The sequence below is a fragment of the Drosophila ananassae genome, chromosome 2L (genome assembly GCF_017639315.1).
Source record: "Drosophila ananassae strain 14024-0371.13 chromosome 2L, ASM1763931v2, whole genome shotgun sequence".
Taxonomy (NCBI): Eukaryota; Metazoa; Arthropoda; class Insecta; order Diptera; family Drosophilidae; genus Drosophila; species Drosophila ananassae.
Window position 1 is genome coordinate 25,041,135 of NC_057927.1, and position 15,882 is coordinate 25,057,016.

The 15,882-nt window shown below is 43.0% G+C and overlaps 3 protein-coding genes across 3 annotated transcripts; 1 reads left to right on the top strand and 2 right to left on the bottom strand.

Annotated features, from left to right (window-relative positions):
- Window positions 1-593: 593 nt before the first annotated feature.
- LOC6506003 (doublesex- and mab-3-related transcription factor A2) lies at window positions 594-5,184 on the bottom strand. The gene is made up of 4 exons (XM_001964726.4): window positions 4,489-5,184; window positions 4,324-4,425; window positions 3,785-4,211; window positions 594-2,000 (listed from the first exon to the last, which is right to left on the bottom strand). Exons 1-4 carry the CDS (start codon window positions 4,633-4,635, stop codon window positions 1,144-1,146), a joined length of 1,533 nt encoding a protein of 510 aa, XP_001964762.1. The 5' UTR covers window positions 4,636-5,184; the 3' UTR covers window positions 594-1,143.
- A 5,585-nt stretch (window positions 5,185-10,769) lies between these two features.
- LOC6505525 (general odorant-binding protein 99a) lies at window positions 10,770-12,239 on the top strand. The gene is made up of 2 exons (XM_001964725.4): window positions 10,770-11,027; window positions 11,768-12,239. Exons 1-2 carry the CDS (start codon window positions 10,986-10,988, stop codon window positions 12,164-12,166), a joined length of 441 nt encoding a protein of 146 aa, XP_001964761.1. The 5' UTR covers window positions 10,770-10,985; the 3' UTR covers window positions 12,167-12,239.
- LOC6506001 (head-specific guanylate cyclase) lies at window positions 12,214-15,810 on the bottom strand. Its single transcript, XM_001964724.4, has 5 exons — window positions 15,653-15,810; window positions 14,383-14,645; window positions 14,050-14,290; window positions 12,644-13,992; window positions 12,214-12,585 (listed from the first exon to the last, which is right to left on the bottom strand). The coding sequence occupies exons 2-5, from the start codon at window positions 14,616-14,618 to the stop codon at window positions 12,381-12,383; spliced, it is 2,031 nt and encodes a 676-aa protein (XP_001964760.1). The 5' UTR covers window positions 14,619-14,645; window positions 15,653-15,810; the 3' UTR covers window positions 12,214-12,380.
- Between the last annotated feature and the right edge of the window lie 72 nt (window positions 15,811-15,882).

Here is a 15,882-nt window from a genome sequence, read left to right on the forward strand (position 1 = left end):
TTGTGTGGGCATTAGTTTTATTATAATTTTGTTTATCCTGTCGTGTGTCCGAATAGTGAAAACAAAAACAGCTCTACCCGTTTAGGCGAAAAAGGATTTCACACTTTTCCCTGCATCTGTGTGTGTGTGTGTGGCATAAACACCAGCAGTGCGGAATAGTTTTCCTGGGTAATTTTTTGGGGGCGGCTGGGTCGTGTGGCAGTGGCCTCAAAATAGTGGCGAATAGATAATGATGATACGGATTAACGCTTCGAATTATTATTTGGCTATTATGCCTTTGTGATGACCAGTTGGAAAATTCCGAAATGTGGGTGGCCAATGTCCATTATAATTGGTCGTTTTTGTTTTGTGGTGAGAGTTTCGGGGAAAACGCCTTTTGTTTTGGAATCAATTCTCACGGCTATAAATTTCATGCTGTGAAAATTAAATATTTATTTAGCTGCTGAAAACTCTAAAATTGCGGTGGTGGCTTTTTCATATTTATCAATTAAATATTTGTTTTCGATCCGAGGGCTACCTCAAAAGAAACTAATTAGAGGAATTTACGATGATATTCCCACATCAGGCCCAACAAAAACTACTTTGGATTGATTCTTTTAAATTTATTGAATTACTTTTTAGATTTATTAAATACTTTAACACAGTGTTTGAAATGTATTTTATCTAATACATAATATGATATTTAATATAATTTTATATGCTCGTATTTATATGGTACACACGTATATCTCATTTAGTTGGATGTGATTTATTAATCCCTTACACAATAATCTCATCATCCGTGCAGTTTAATTTCTTCTAAACAAATCTGTATATCTTATGGCTTAACTGGGTTCAAGTGCTTCGATCGATGCATACATATAGTTATAATTACGATGTCTATGTTACAATACTTGAGCTACTATTTTAAGGGTAAATATAATTTACACTTATTTTTTGAAATAGCTACAAACAAATTGAGGAAAATGGATAAGCACAGAAATTTATATATAAAGGCATTTTTATTACCAATTTAATTTTGTCTTTCAAACATCTTGGAAGCAAAATTAAATCAGTTTTAGAAACCCTTTTTGAAATCGAATTTCATTTTTTTTACTCGAAAGGCCGGAAAACGGCAGAGCCGCAGGCCTCCGCCTCGTTGCCTCAATCTTGGGAGTCCCCGGCATTGCTGCTGCGATCCAATCCGATACCGCCGGCGCCGTTGGACTCGGACTGCTCGATATCCGCCGCACTGAGAACACCAGGGAGGTAGCCGGTTCCGGCATACGGGGCGGATAGGAACCTCTTGGCGTGGGCCTGCATGAAAGGATGATATCGGTGAGTGGGCGAACCGAAGACCGAGGGCGGAACCAGTGGGGAGAACGCAGATTTCATGGGGAAGGGTGGCGACGGCGGCACCTGGGGTGGCGTCTGCCCCAAGTCCTCTCCAGCCAGCATGCACTCCATGGCCTGGAGCACGTCCCCACGGAATCTCTGCATCAGTTGCTCCACATCACTTCGTCGGCGATTGGGAAAAACTCGCATCAGGACATCAATGGGAGATCGCTGCTGTTGTTGCTGCTGCTGATGTTGTTGCTGCTGCTGCTGCTGATGTTGCTGCTGTGTGTGCGGCGACTGTTGGTGGTGTGGCGAGTGGGCCGGTGGATGGTGGTGCGTGGGCAGTCCGGCGGCGGCCAGGAACTGCGTGTGGTGGTACGGCATAAAGCCCTGGCCATGGTTGCTGCTGAAGGTTCGCAGTAAATGCAAGTTTTCGGCGGGTGTGTTTGGTGGCGATTGACTGTCCTCCTTCTTTAGGCTGAGATTCTCCGGCGTGGCCTCATCCGGCGCCGAATCAACGTCCAAATCGGACTCTGGAGAGCTGGGCGGACCAGTTCGAGCAGGCGACAAGCTGGTGAGATTGAAAAGTCCAGCCACTTTTGGCCTGGGACTGCTGGGGGATCCGGACTCTGAGCCAGTGTCTTGATCGGTTTCATTTGAGAGAGGAGCTCCTCGTTTCGAAACTGTGAGAAGATAAAAATGGAAAAAATAGGAATTTAGAATATCAGTTGAATAATGGGGGGATTTCAAAGGACTAGCTGATAAATATTTTGAATTTTTTCTCGCAAAAAGATGTTTTTCCCAAAACAAAAACTACCCAATCCAAAATGTAACACCCCAAGGAACCAGAGCAGAGTCCTTAATTGCTAATACACATTTTCAGAACTCAGCCAGGTAGAATTGCAAGTGGAAACTGTGTGGTTTTCCACTTGACAGGTTAGAGCAAATAAAAGTATCAAATACTGGAATGGAAAAAAAATTTAATCACGGGAATCGCAAACACAAGAAGTGCCGGGGGAAGGGATCACAGGATACGTTGACATGCCAACCTAGGACAACCTGCTGATTTTTTTTGTTGTTTGTTCACAAATGAAACAAGCTATACGATATTTTTTCTTTTTTTGTTTCAGCTACCTTTTTTTTTTGTTGTCTATTTGATTTTGCAGTTGACGAAGCCGCAGTGAAAATTTAATTAAGTTGAGGGTGCGTGGATACCAATATCGAATACCGAAACTCTGTAAACCCAATCGCAGTAATCGAAAATAAAAATTCAAGCGTAAAATCGTCTAGAGTTTCATTGCAAATAACGATTCTAGTACTTAAATAGACAGGTTTTCTTCGATTGATTCGCGTGAGAAATCTGGTGTGTTTTTCTTTCTCAAACAGGAGGGAAAAATAAAACAACATCGTCCTTTAAAAGGGCAAACAAATAAAGACAAGTGAGCTAAGCGGGGTAGTATCTCACGTTACGCCCTTTTCAGGACCCTCAGCATGGGGTTGTCTTACCCCCCATGACAGCAGATAGTCCCAATGAGTGGGTGACGGTTGAAAGGTCTTTGATATCCTTGCGCCCCGTTAGACTTTGTAACTGTTTGGCATTTGCTTGGGGCTCGAATTGAATGGGAAGGTGAGTTTCAAACGAGATGATCTGGTTAGAATTGATTGGCTTAGTTGGGATAATGCCGAAAAATATGAGATTATGTTACAATAACTTTTATTGTTGGATCTTAAAAAGATATTTCTCTATTATTGATGATTACTTTTTAGGAGCAACTCGGTCGTATAATTTGTAACATATCTGTGTGAGAAAACCATAACTTATAACAAGGTTCTGTCTTAAGCCTTAAGTTTCTGTCTTAATATTTAAAAATGGTCTACCTATATTATTTAAAAATTTGTTTCCCTTTAGGGGTTGTTAAGTCAAGGACTGGTTCCCTAACGAGTACTTTAAGTTAATTGTTGCAATTTGAACTCGTAAATGTCCTGATCCCCCTAGCTGGCAGGACGTTTTTATGCGCCGTTTAGCAAAGTGCAAGGCTGGCTAAATCTTTGTCAAAACAACGCCCAGGACCCAACACCCAACACCATGCACTCGCACACGTCGCCACTTACACACATGCAGCCATGCACATGCAACCGCGAGTGTGGCACTCTATGCACCGTTGATTTTTTAACAATTGAAAAAAAATTTTTTCTTGCCACCCAAGACTTTTAAAGACCACTCTTAGACGAGGCCAGGCATAAACAGGCTGTTTGGATGACAAAAATGCAAAAGGGGAATTTACAGAGAAAAAATATTTTAAAGTGAAATATTTTAAAGTTTAAATAAAAAGCAGAAGTTCAAGTTCGAACTCAAGACTCTTTTAGTTTAAATTTTTAAGACAAATTGACAGAACCACTTTGATATTTAATTTAAACTTAAACCTGTCTAAGTTTTCTCTGTGCATGCTTGGCTTCTTTGACTTACCGGGACTCTCGTCCAGCTCGGTCCTCGTAGGCGAGAAGCCCACGCTCAGGTGCTCGGAACGGGTGCGTCCATCCGTGTCGGATTCATTGCCATTGAATCGCTGCGATTGCTGGTGGCTGTGGCTGTGTTGCTGCTGGGCATGTTGCTGCTGCTGGTGGTGCGATTGCTGCTGCTGCGGATGCTGGAGATGATTGGGAGTGGAGCTGGCATCGAAGCCGTCGCTTGGCGGCGATGGTATTCCGCCGTGGAAGACGCCATTCTGGCCAGATCCACCGCTGGCGGAACCGCCGCTGCCACTGTGGTTGGGACTGTGCGGGGTGGGTGTGGTGCTGTCGCCGCCATTCTGTTGGCCAGGAACGGATGTGTAAAGTAGGCCCAGTTCGCGGGCCTCGTTCTCCTCTTGAGCCTGTTGGCGACGCAAGGCAACCTGGAAAATAGGCAAAAACACGAATGTTTTTTAAGTTATAAATGTTATACAAGATAATGCTACTGTCGGCTATAAGTCCTTATTATATAATTGATGTTCTTTGGAGACCCACCTGAGCAGCCATAACCCTTTGACGTTCTGCGATTAGAGTGCATTTGGCGCAAACACAGTCCCTCCAGCGGCAATAGCGTTTGTGGCCCTTCAAGGCGCTGACCTGTGAAAACGATTTGTCTTTAAAATCCAGAATAATGATTTGCAATATTCCTGAAGGACATACCACGCCATGGTTCCGACAGCGGGCACATTTGGGTGTCCGTTGATAGCGTTCCGAGGCGGCACGGAGGAAGAAGGCAGGTGGCAGGGCGCCAAGTACCGGATGTTGCGACATCAAGTTCTGCATGTCCACACCCGACGGCAGACTCATGGTAGTTTTTTAGTGGTTTTTGGTAAGAACTGTAGGACTTTAAAGCACTCACTGCACTAAACACTGTTTTTTTTTTTTATTTTTCAGTTTTGTTTCCTTTTTTATTATTTTTGTGTGATTGGTTTCGATAAATTAATTAAGTAGTTCCATGCGATGGATCATAGTTTTGCAGTATTTGTGGAATACTTTTAGAAAGACGCGCCCGCTGACGACATGACACACTGAGGCCTCGATTGCAACTGATTCAACTTTTTGGTCAAAACCCCAAGCGCACAGCTCAGGAATAAGCAGCAGCAGCAATGGCGGCAAGCGGCAACATTTACCAATACAAAAGCGGATCACAAACACACATACACACATACCCTTAAAGAGAGACACACTTTTAGCCCCTGGCGAATTGAGGGTTGAAAGTACATATACAGATTCGGAGAGTGTTGCAACCACCTTTGTTGTGTGGCGCAGCTGCTTGCGTCGGCGTCAGCGTTGGCGTTGGCGTTAGCGTTGGCAGCGCAGCCTGCAGCTGCGGCAGCAACAGCCACACAGCAGCATCAGCAGCAGCAGCCGCCCAGCAATTAAGAAAAAAGTTTCAAATCTAATTTGGTACTGTATACAAAATTGTGCACTCGAGGCGGCGACGCGGCGTATGAGCAATGTGGAAGGAGGCAACTCAGGGATTGGTTTTTGTATTGGTGGTGTTCTGGCGGTAGAGGTGGTAGTAGTGGTGGTGGTAGTGTTGGTGGTGTGTGTGAGTGTGCTATTTGGTCTGGTGGTTGTTTGAGGTTTCTTTCATTTTCTTTGTTGCCTTTGTTTCACAATTTATTTATATTTTTTTTTTTGTTTTTTTGTATTTTTCTTTGATGCGTGTCTGTGTGTGAGAGAGCTTTGGGCCTTGCTTATGGAATAGCCAACCAAAAGCGTTGTTGTTGCGACCTCGCCGCTGGTTGGCATGGCGGTACCCTCACCACTCACCCACACACGCACACTAAAGCCTATTTCTGACACAGTTGGCAGAGTCGTTGTTGTTGCCTTTGGAGTGCCACCACACCGCCCCCAACCCATTTATGTATTAGTTTCAGCGGTGAGGGTCCCCTGAAAGTTTTTGCTTTGGTTTTTGGCATATTGCCACTTGCTTTTCAATTTCAGGCCGTCGAAAATGTCTGGAGTGTGTTCTAAAATCCCCATGAATAAAAAGGCGCCTATTTCAGGCCCAGAAATAATTGTTTATTTGTTTATTATGTTCTACAAAAGGCATCAAATATAAAAAAGGTAATTGGGGTGTCTTTAAGCAGAATGCTTTTTATAAACATTTAATTTTAGGGCTGAGGTCTTGGCTCTTACGTTGTATGAGAAAAGAAAGATGTTTAACTAATGTTTTTTGTTACATTGTTACTTAAATCCCTATACAGATGGAGAATGTAATTTTCATAATTTTAAGTAAATTTATTTAACCAACTACGGTCAAACTTAACTTTTTAAACTTAGACCTTGTGGGCTTAAAGGACTCTACCAATTGTCTCTATTTTATAAAGAGGATTCTAGTTTCTTTCTGGAAGAAAATCATAATTAAATTTTATTTAAACCAATACAATACCAAATTAACCAATACAAATTATATTATTTCAAAGAATAACAATTGTAAGCCACATACAAGTTATGTAGTTGATACATTATATTATGTTATATTATATTTTACCCCGCTGGGAACTCTGGGAATGGTAATTTTTTTATTATTTTGCCTTGTGGTTGGGTCCTGCTGGCCTATTAGAATGTTACAACATAATTGCAATTGAAACAAACTGAGTACGCGCGTGAGGGGCAGATCTGCCGACCGTGCCATGTGCGACTGAGGCAGCGACATTGCGCGCGCCTCTGTCTCTCGCTCTCCGCCGGAAGTGCTCTTCTCTTCGGATATGCTCCTCTCTGGCAGAGAGTACGTTTCTCTGGCCAGACTCCTCCTACAAAAGGAGGCGGAGCCATAGCTCTTACACATACACACGTACAGGGGGAAATGGCAAAACATAAAGCGGCAACAATGTTGTACAAGTTGGCCAAAAGAAACAAGTTTCCATGTCTGTCTGTGTGCGAGAGTGTCCTTAGGGCCGAGACACACACACACGCCCTTACAAATACATATATAAATTTATATAGAAAGAGGACGGCAGATCCAGTTCCAGTACCGCCAACGTCTTCTTTTTGGCCTGGTCACAGATGTTGGCAACTGTAGATGGCTAGAAGTTGCTGCCGTAGTGCTGTAGATGTTGCTGCTACCGTGTAGCTACTGGTGTTTTGCGCAGGGCCAATTTATCGCATTTTAACTTTGTTTAAAGTGCGCCTATATACACTCAGTGGCACACACACACTTACACACACACAGCTCCCCTGGGTGGCCACTTATAAAGTGTTTTTACAGCGACCAAATATGCAAATTAGTTGAGCAGCGCTGGAGCTGACAACTTCGTCTGCTGTTGCTGCTTCCAGCAACAAAAAAAGCTGAAACATGTCCATTATGTCGACGGCTTGGCTGACTCTCTTCACGCTTGATATGATCACAGGAGAGGAGGGGCAGTACCAGGGGGCTGGAGCGAGGTGGGCTGGAGTACAAACAGTATAAGGCGCACACACAGTCGCCGCACAACAATAACCACCAGCCAAGGCAACATGCGCAGCATGGCAACAACAATGGGAACGAAATCAACAAAAAATCATAGCAAGAAATGGAAATCAATCAATCGAGATACGAGAAATTATGAATGCCCTATGGATATGGTAAAGCCAACCAGTTTCAGGATAATCAAACAAGGATTAGATAATTATCTTTTTTTAAATGGAAAACCTTCAATTGAATACCTACCTTCAGAGTTTAAAAAAGATATAATAAAGACTATTATACTGGCAGACTTTAGAACCATATCTTCAACTAAATGGTATAACTTAATATATTATAACATTTTATTGATATGAAGATATCAAGACTTTAATAACATAACTCTGTTTAATGAATAATCATTAGTTACTAATGTCTAATTTCTATTTGAAAATAACTATATTTCAGTGCACTATAATCCCTTTAACCCGTAAGAGTATTCATCAACAACCTTACATATAAAAGATTTTTTTGAAATATAAAGGAAACGTTGATCTTGGGACAGAATGGTGTGGCCCGCAACTTGATGCACTGGCACATGTGTTGACTTGGGTGTAATAAGTAGCCGTTGGGCAGTCAGGCCTCCTCTCGAGATGCTCGTCATGAGATGAGGAAAGTTGAAATCACTTCGGGATCATTGCTACTTTACTTAACTCCGTTTTGAACGAGTGTGTGTGTCAGTACTCGTATATCTGTGGCTGCTCTTTTGATGAATCCGCCGGACGGGCAACTCAAGTGGCCAACTGCTTCTGGTTCAGAATGGCGGGGCTAGCGGGTCTCAAGGGGGGCAACAAAGGAAAAGTGCCTTAAAATGTTGACAAATATTTAACATGCATTGGCCGCAAAATTATTTGATCAAGACCACCGAAAAAATATACAAAGAAAGATCTTTTCACCACCGAAAACAAAACTCAAACAGCGAACGCTACGAAATATTGTACAAAATTAAAAATGAAACTTGAAGACATGCGGCTAATAAGATTTCCTTGCGTCATTGCCTCATTCATTCATTTTGGAGGCGATTTGTTTGCTTATTGTTTCGGTGTTTTGATACCCGGTATTCAGATTTTAACATTTGAGAGGTATATATAGTATTTATAAAAATAAAAAATTAAATATTGGGTACAACAGTATTTCCTTAATTAATGAATGTTTAAACTTTAAGATAAGCGTATAATCTTTCAGGTGTGATAGGAATCTATTAACTCCCTAAAGTAGACTACATTTCATACAATCCAACACCAGGTAACTATTATTCGTTTCTCTTAACATATACTCCTTTGGTAGTTGGTTTAATTTTGGTTTCTTTTTGGTACCGCGACCCCAAGCCAATATTTGAGCAATCAACGGTGGCGGAGTCAGCCGATTGTCTCTAGTTCTGTAAGGTCTCGTTTTGGGGTCTTTGTGGGTTAGCCACGTCCAAGCACCAAAACAACAGTCCCTCCCCCTCGAACTGTCAGCGGCAGTTGGATATTCCGTTGAACAATGCAGGCGGGTGACGGTGTCGGAGGCGGCGGCGGCGGTCGCAACAGCGATTCCACTCCAAAATGGACAGGGTCGAAAAAAGTTAATTTAATTTCAAGTGGGTGCAACAATTGTCAAGCTCTCTCTGCGCTTATCCTTTTCAGCTGACTCGACAATAACAATCAGATCCGCAGATGCCATACAAAGGCATACGAACACCCACACACCACACCCTTGCTCTGGCTGCTCTCTGTCCTGGCCACAAATCCTTGTGTATCCTTGTGTATTTTGCATATTGTTTTACAAGACCGTTTCGGCTTTCTTAGTTGCAGACCACGAGATTGCTTCTTCGACTTATCTTTGACGTAAAGAAAATCTCATTAAATAACTTCCTGCGCTTTCAAGTCCTGCTCAGCCAGCATCCTGTGACATCCTGCCTCTATAGCCGTCTCTTTCGCTTGGCAACAAGCTGAAACTTTGAACTCTCATGTATTCGGATTCGTTCAGCGAGGCATGAAATTACATTTTGCTTTTCTTGCTGCGGAAGTCATCTTCTTCTTTTTCGGCTTCTTCTTCTGGGTCCTTCTATGGAAAAGAAAGCCAAAACACCAACCGGAAACTCATGGAAACGTGAAATTTTGTTAAAAGTTCAAGGAAACTTTGTGTTCCAGCTCTCGTTTTCGCTAGTTGCTAGAATTGTTTTGTGTCATATGCAGATACCATTGGATAAGTTTGAGTTCCATTCGAATATTTTTCTCAGAAGCTGAGTATTAGCCAAGAAAATTGTATGTATTTTACTATCATATGACACACGCCAAACAACAAGGCTTTACTAAAAAAAACATCGTATTTCAATCCGGAAACTCGAATTTCAAACAATTGCCGTACTCACTGGGAACACAATTTATACAATATTGCCAAATCATTTGACACTTCCAGCATACCGATTATCGGATCGTTAACTGCCAATTTTCCTTGCCATTTCTTGTCTCGAACCCATTTCAGTAATTTGAGCCTGGCCACAACACACCAACAATGACTTTGGCCATTGACACGCACCCGGGGTGTTAATATAATTTTCAACTAACAACCTCTCTCTATACACTCTAATATTTGGTATAATTTTTCTAATAACGTAACAAAAACATAACGCCGGGGGAGCGAAATTGAGAACCACTGGAAGATGGTAATCATGACCATTGTTTTGGGGTACTCGCATAAACACTGTTTCCGATTCCGACCTACCCAACAGGATCTCTTTTTTTTTGGTTCTGACATCCCTGACGTGTAACCCTCTTGTAGGACTTACCTCCTTTGAATAATAATAGTTTTGAAGAGCTGTACGCCCCTTTCGAGGCAACTGTTATTAGTTGAAGGGCGCGTGGTTCCCAGCAAATCATAGAGTTTTCGAAACTACTCACAGAAAAACATTTATATTGTGCTCGAAATCATCCCAATGGTAATGACAACTCTTATTTGCCTGGGGGCAGTATTTAATTTTGGCCTCGACAGCCAGCTGTGAATTTTATTTGATTAAATTAAATACGATTGCATGGGCTTGCATAATGGCCGTCGACTTGTCAGTTGGCCACTTGGATTTTTTAATGGGTGAAAGCTAGGCAGCTAGTGATCTCTGTTATCAGTTATTATATACTGGCTATATATAAAGTAGGAATCTGGACATTTGGGGTTTCCATAGAGCCATTGAAGAGATAAGAAATCAAGTGCAATGTCATGGCGAATGAGCTATTTAGAAGCTTGTACACAAAATTTATAGCTTACAAAATATTTTGTACTATAATGCTTACTTACCTGTATTATAGAATACGTATTACCCATTTTTTGATAATTAATTACAGTGCTAAAGATGAATTAATAATATTAAAATACACCTCTGTAAATAGGAAATTTTGCGATTATTATCGCAAGAATCTATTTAATAAACAAGTTAATCAACAAACACGTTTTGCAAAGTAAATAGAGCCTAGCGAGAGCTAAATTGAAACGATTGTCTGGGTTATAGACTCAGTTTTAGAATTATCAGCGAGCGGGAGTGCATTGAAAATAATATATTCCATACGGTCCAGTGTCTCAGAGGCTTATCTCTGAACTTATGACATAGAATTATCTCAAGAGAGCATAGAATCGAACGATTAACTATAAATCTAGCAAACTTAGCCGACGGCACTTCAGTTTATATTACAACTGAGTCGCGGTCGTGCATCTATAAATTACAGTCGCTATGCTAAAGTTTCTGATCGTGGTTCTGGCCTTGTGCAGTGTGGTGTGTATTAGTTGAAATGCAATAAATTTTAAGAAAAAATTGCAAGTGTAAAAACTTTTTACTGTATTTTAAATATGTGTTTAAGCCTTGTAATTTACTTAAATTAATTAAAAAGTTTAGATTCTGGACAAAATACTTCAGAGCTCCAAAAGTTCCTTAAAAAATATGTTCCTTTATATGGAAAATATATAAAACAAAGCAAAATATACACTGATGACAATATATCATATATAATAAATATATGTATCATAATTTAAAAATAAAAAACCATAATTTTTCAACTTTTCTGTTATTATTTTTAATGTACAATGAATGATTGAATTCCAATAGCAAATTCATTCGATTCTAATTATTCCCCTTGTGAATTTTATTATCTGAGATGCAGAAATTGGACGTGACTAACAAGTCACTTCGTAGAAAAGATGAAAGGAATATTTCTTATCTTTTCAAATCAATTTATACGAAATTAATCACATTTATACATATTATACTTCATTATTGTAACCAATATAAAAGCTTTAAGCTTGGGTATTTCGGATAAAGAGTAATAGGTTAAACCACCATATGAACCTACCTAAACCATATATTAAAAATAAATACATAATATATATACATATTTGTATTTAATATATAATTTCCCATTTTTTCAATCCAAAGCTAAGGGATTCCCAGAGACAATCAAGAGATTCATACTTGGATGAATAAATTACTATATTAACCCTAAACCCTTGTTTTTATAGGCCTTTGCCGAGTGGCAGCCCAAGACTGGCGATGAAATCAAGAAAATCCGCGTGGAGTGCCTGAAGGAGAACCCTCTGAGCAACGACCAGGTGGCCCAATTGAAGCAGCTGGTCTTCCCCAATGAGCCGGAGGTGCGCAAGTACCTGGAGTGCACTGCCACCAAACTGGAGATATTCTGCACCGTCGAGGGCTACCACGCCGATCGCCTGGCCAAGCAGTTTAAAATGGATCTGACCGAGGAGGAGGCCCTGAAGATCGCCCAGGGCTGCGTCGACTCCAATCCGCAGCAGAGCCCCTCGGATGTGTGGGCCTTCCGTGGACATCAGTGCATGATGGCCAGCAAGATCGGTGACAAGGTGCGGGCCTTTGTTCGGTCCAAGCAGGAGGGAAAGGCTTAAGGTTAAGAGTTCTTTGTTAACATTAAATAAAAATATTTTCGCGCAAATTTGTGCGGGAATGCAACCATTCGAATCAGATAGTTTATTGATTTTCTTATATTTTTTTGGGAAAAGCAGGCAACAGGCAAAACCACAATACAAGTGCACCGAACTACTGACTACTGAGCGTGTGGATCTAAGGAAGATTATCAGTTTGCGGGCGATTCCCGACATCCTAGGCATCGCCACCCTCCGATATGGTCTTCATGGCTGCATTGATGTGCTCCACCAGGGGCAGGCTGCTGTCTAGGGCCGGGTTGCGATAGCCCTCCAGGAAGTAGCAGGTCTCGGTGCCTTCCGGATTGGGGAACTCCTTGGGCAGACAGCCCGGTTCGCGGGGCTGCAGGTCGAAATCGAAGCCCTCGTGCTTGGTCAGCCATCTAAAATTGGGTTGGGAGAAGTGTCAGTTAGTTTTTTTGAAGATCTATTTCAACTTACTCTTTGGTAGTTGGGCTAACATTGATTTTAAGAGCCTCGCTGCCCGACTCGAACTTGTTGGCTATGGTGACACTGTGCCCGAAGAGGCAGTACCTGGGCATCTTCCTGCCCACCACTCCGGCCAGGACAGTGCCTGTGTGGAGGCCGATTCTCATTTTGATTTGCTCGCCGTCGTGAGTGATGTGCTTGGAGCAGGCATCGATCATCTTCAGGGCCATCCAGGCCACCTTGTGAGCATCGTAGATGGAGGCGCGGTGCAGTCCGCTGGCCACACAGTAGGCATCGCCAATGGTCTCCACCTTGTAGACGTCGAAGAAGTCGCAGAACTCATCGAAGTCCTTGTACAGGCCCTCCAGCATGCTGATCACCATGAAGGGCGTGGCCCGCGAACAGATGCTCGTGAATCCGACAATGTCGCTGAAGAGGATTGTCACATCCGGGTAGGTCTTGGCATCGATGGATGAGCCCAGCCATAGCTTTTCGGCGATCTCCGCCGGGAAGATCAAGTGCAGCAGGCTGACGTTCTTCTTTCGCTCCTTCGTTACTGCCGAATTGGCTTCCTCAATGCTGCTCTTAAGTTTGTCCATCCGGCGACGAAGACCGTCCTGGGCACGAGCCTGCTCCCCGACCAGGATCACCTCCCTGGTGGCATCGTGCAGTGGTATGTCCGAAATGAAAAGCCCATTGCAGGTGAGCCCGTCCAGCCCATCCAGGAAGGGTGAGCCCATAAACAGCAAGGAATTCGATTCCGGACAATGGACCATCTGACCCTTGATCTCCAAGCCGATGGCCGGGAAATCGGTAACGCCCGGCGGACTGTTCAAGCCAATCAGGAAGGGGGTGTAAGTGCGGCGCACAATGTCCCGGAACTTCATGGTCAATCCCTTGGGCCTCTTAAAATCAAAGTAAGTGCTCGCCTGGCAGCCAAAGTCCGCCAAATAGGGCTTGTACAGCTTGCTGAATCCCCGGCCCAGTTGCACCAACTCCAGCTGCTCGTTCATGATGAAATGCCAGGGGAACATCTTACAGAAGCTCGACGAGTTCATTTGCAAGTCGGAGGCGTTGCTCGAATTGCTTCTCTGTACGGTTTCTGGAATGGTCTTGCTAACGAAAGCAGGACGCCCCATCAACATGGTGTGAGAGCTGTCCTTGACGAGTGAGAAGAGGTATCGATAGCGACGAGCATCGCCCTCTACGGGTTCGATCTTGATGTTCACATCCACCTTGTAGAGCATCCGGGTGAGGGCTTTCAAGGAGCCCAAAAGCAGCCAGGCAATTACAGGTCTCTCCGAGGTGAAGATCAGCTCACCCTCGCCGGCACACACGAAGCCAGTGTCGGTAACATCGTCCTGTTTCAAAATAAGTTTATTAATAACGATGTGAATTCTTGGAAATATTTAACCAACCTCCTGCAACTTGAGCACATCGTAGACTCCATCGAGTGAGCCCAAAAACTCCTGAAGATCGGTTCCCAGACAGCGGAAGGCCCGTTCTATGATTCCAGTGCAGCAACAGGTGATCAACTCCTCACCCAAAAGCACCAGGATCTCGCTGGCACTCGCCTCATCCATTTTCAGAAGCAACTCCTGGATGTCGGCCAGGTAATCATAATTGGCGCAGCTCTTGAAGGTTTGGGGATCCAGTTTTCTAAAATGTGTTTAAAGTTTAAACTATTAAATATTTATCCTGATATTTATAAAAAATATTCATATATTATGCAGTATAATTATTTTACTTACAATTTATGTATGTTGGGCCAATTCTGACGATACTTGGCCACCAGGGAAGTGACTGCCGTATTGAGATCCTCGTTCGAGGGAGCCGTCAGGAGCTGGATGGCCATCTGGAGGTGAGTGAGGGTCAGGGCATCGTCGGAGAGCTCCTCGTCCTCGAGGGCCCAGTGGGTGCCAGGGTCGGCGATGACCGAGGGCTGGCGTGTCAGCGAGTCCGCTCGCCTGAAGAAAGGACACGCCATATTGCGTGCTGGCTATGAAAGGGGCCTCTGTTCGATACATTTTGGGAAGTAATATACATAAGGTATTATATATAATATACAAAAGGTTATAAGCAGGCTCTTTAAACAATTCAATTAACTGAAAGAAATCAATCACTAGGAAACAAGAGGCTTCCATTTAATTAGATGTGAATGGCAGATGATTAAAGTTGAGTTTGTGCCATAATTTCTAAAATAAGTTGACAATTTATTATGTAACCCTCACAAAATACGACCTTTTTTTGATGAGATACTTTAGTAAATTTTATATTTCCCCTGACAATAGTCGATGTCCCTACAGGCTTTTACTAATCAATCAATCTTAAATAAATTCCTCACTTAGATTTATCTTAATTTTATGTGTTTTTCCTTGAAGATTTTGTCAATGATGATTTGATGTGTATCATGCATTTTCCGCCCAGGGCTTTCCCGTCTCTTTTTCCCTTTTGCTCAAGTTCAACGTGCACTTGTGTGAGTGGGCGGTTGGGTGGCTGGGTCGTATCTGCTTCGGGTACGTGAGCCACCCACTGGCTCACAAAGGGACCTGCTCCTCTGCATGTGTCTTCTCAGCTCGAGTGGCTTTTTGTATGTGTGTGTGTGTGTGTGGTTTTCCTCTGAGGTCAAGTGTATGCCAGTCATTCTTGGCAAGGCGCTCACTCTTGCTTTCTGGCCAACCGCATTACCATAATTTTATTTTGCATAATTTATAAGAAGAGTACTGTGTACACAGTACATTTTTAGCCCCAAAGCGGCCTACCATCCATCTATCCTGGCCAGCTGCTGGTATTCCTCGATTTGTGTCAGTGGTCAGCTTTAATTTTCACCACCCACCCCCCAGTGCCTCCCTCTCCTTTACAGGAGTGTGTATTTGCTTACAGGAAGCCCCTACCTAGCCTGCGTGGCCCACCCCCCATGGATACACAATTTTCCAGCTCTGGGCCAAGTTTTTCCTGCTTGCTGCTGCAGCACCCGCAATTTTATTAATTTCCACAATATACTTTTAGGCAGGCACTTACCCGCGAGCTGAAGAAAAACTTCTAGCTATTTTCACTGCACTTTTCCTAGGGCTCCACCAACTGTGAGTGGCCTGTGTGGAAATTATTGTGGAAATTTTAACAGCTGAGCTGGATTTTCGCACGCAACTGAAAACGGAATGAACGGGAACTTTGGCCAAAAATAAGGCTAAACTGTAAGCTGGCGAAAAAGTTTTGAGCCGGAACAGAGCTTCGGGGCAAGCTTTGGCCGC

What these genes read in the sequence shown, in the direction of transcription:
- LOC6505525 (XM_001964725.4), top strand. Translation starts at nt 10,986, where the DNA reads ATGCTAAAGTTTCTGATCGTGGTTCTGGCCTTGTGCAGTGTG. An exon ending in TTCTGGCCTTGTGCAGTGTG is followed by an intron (nt 11,028 to 11,767) that starts GTGTGTATTAGT and finishes TTGTTTTTATAG; the next exon opens with GCCTTTGCCGAGTGGCAGCC.
- LOC6506001 (XM_001964724.4), bottom strand. Translation starts at nt 14,618, where the DNA reads ATGGCGTGTCCTTTCTTCAGGCGAGCGGACTCGCTGACACGCCAGCCC. An exon ending in ATGTGCTCAAGTTGCAGGAG is followed by an intron (nt 13,993 to 14,049) that starts GTTGGTTAAATA and finishes ATTTTGAAACAG; the next exon opens with GACGATGTTACCGACACTGG. An exon ending in GTTAGCCCAACTACCAAAGA is followed by an intron (nt 12,586 to 12,643) that starts GTAAGTTGAAAT and finishes ACCCAATTTTAG; the next exon opens with ATGGCTGACCAAGCACGAGG.
- LOC6506003 (XM_001964726.4), bottom strand. Translation starts at nt 4,635, where the DNA reads ATGAGTCTGCCGTCGGGTGTGGACATGCAGAACTTGATGTCGCAACAT. An exon ending in AAAGGGTTATGGCTGCTCAG is followed by an intron (nt 4,212 to 4,323) that starts GTGGGTCTCCAA and finishes CCTATTTTCCAG; the next exon opens with GTTGCCTTGCGTCGCCAACA. An exon ending in CGAGCTGGACGAGAGTCCCG is followed by an intron (nt 2,001 to 3,784) that starts GTAAGTCAAAGA and finishes ATCTTCTCACAG; the next exon opens with TTTCGAAACGAGGAGCTCCT.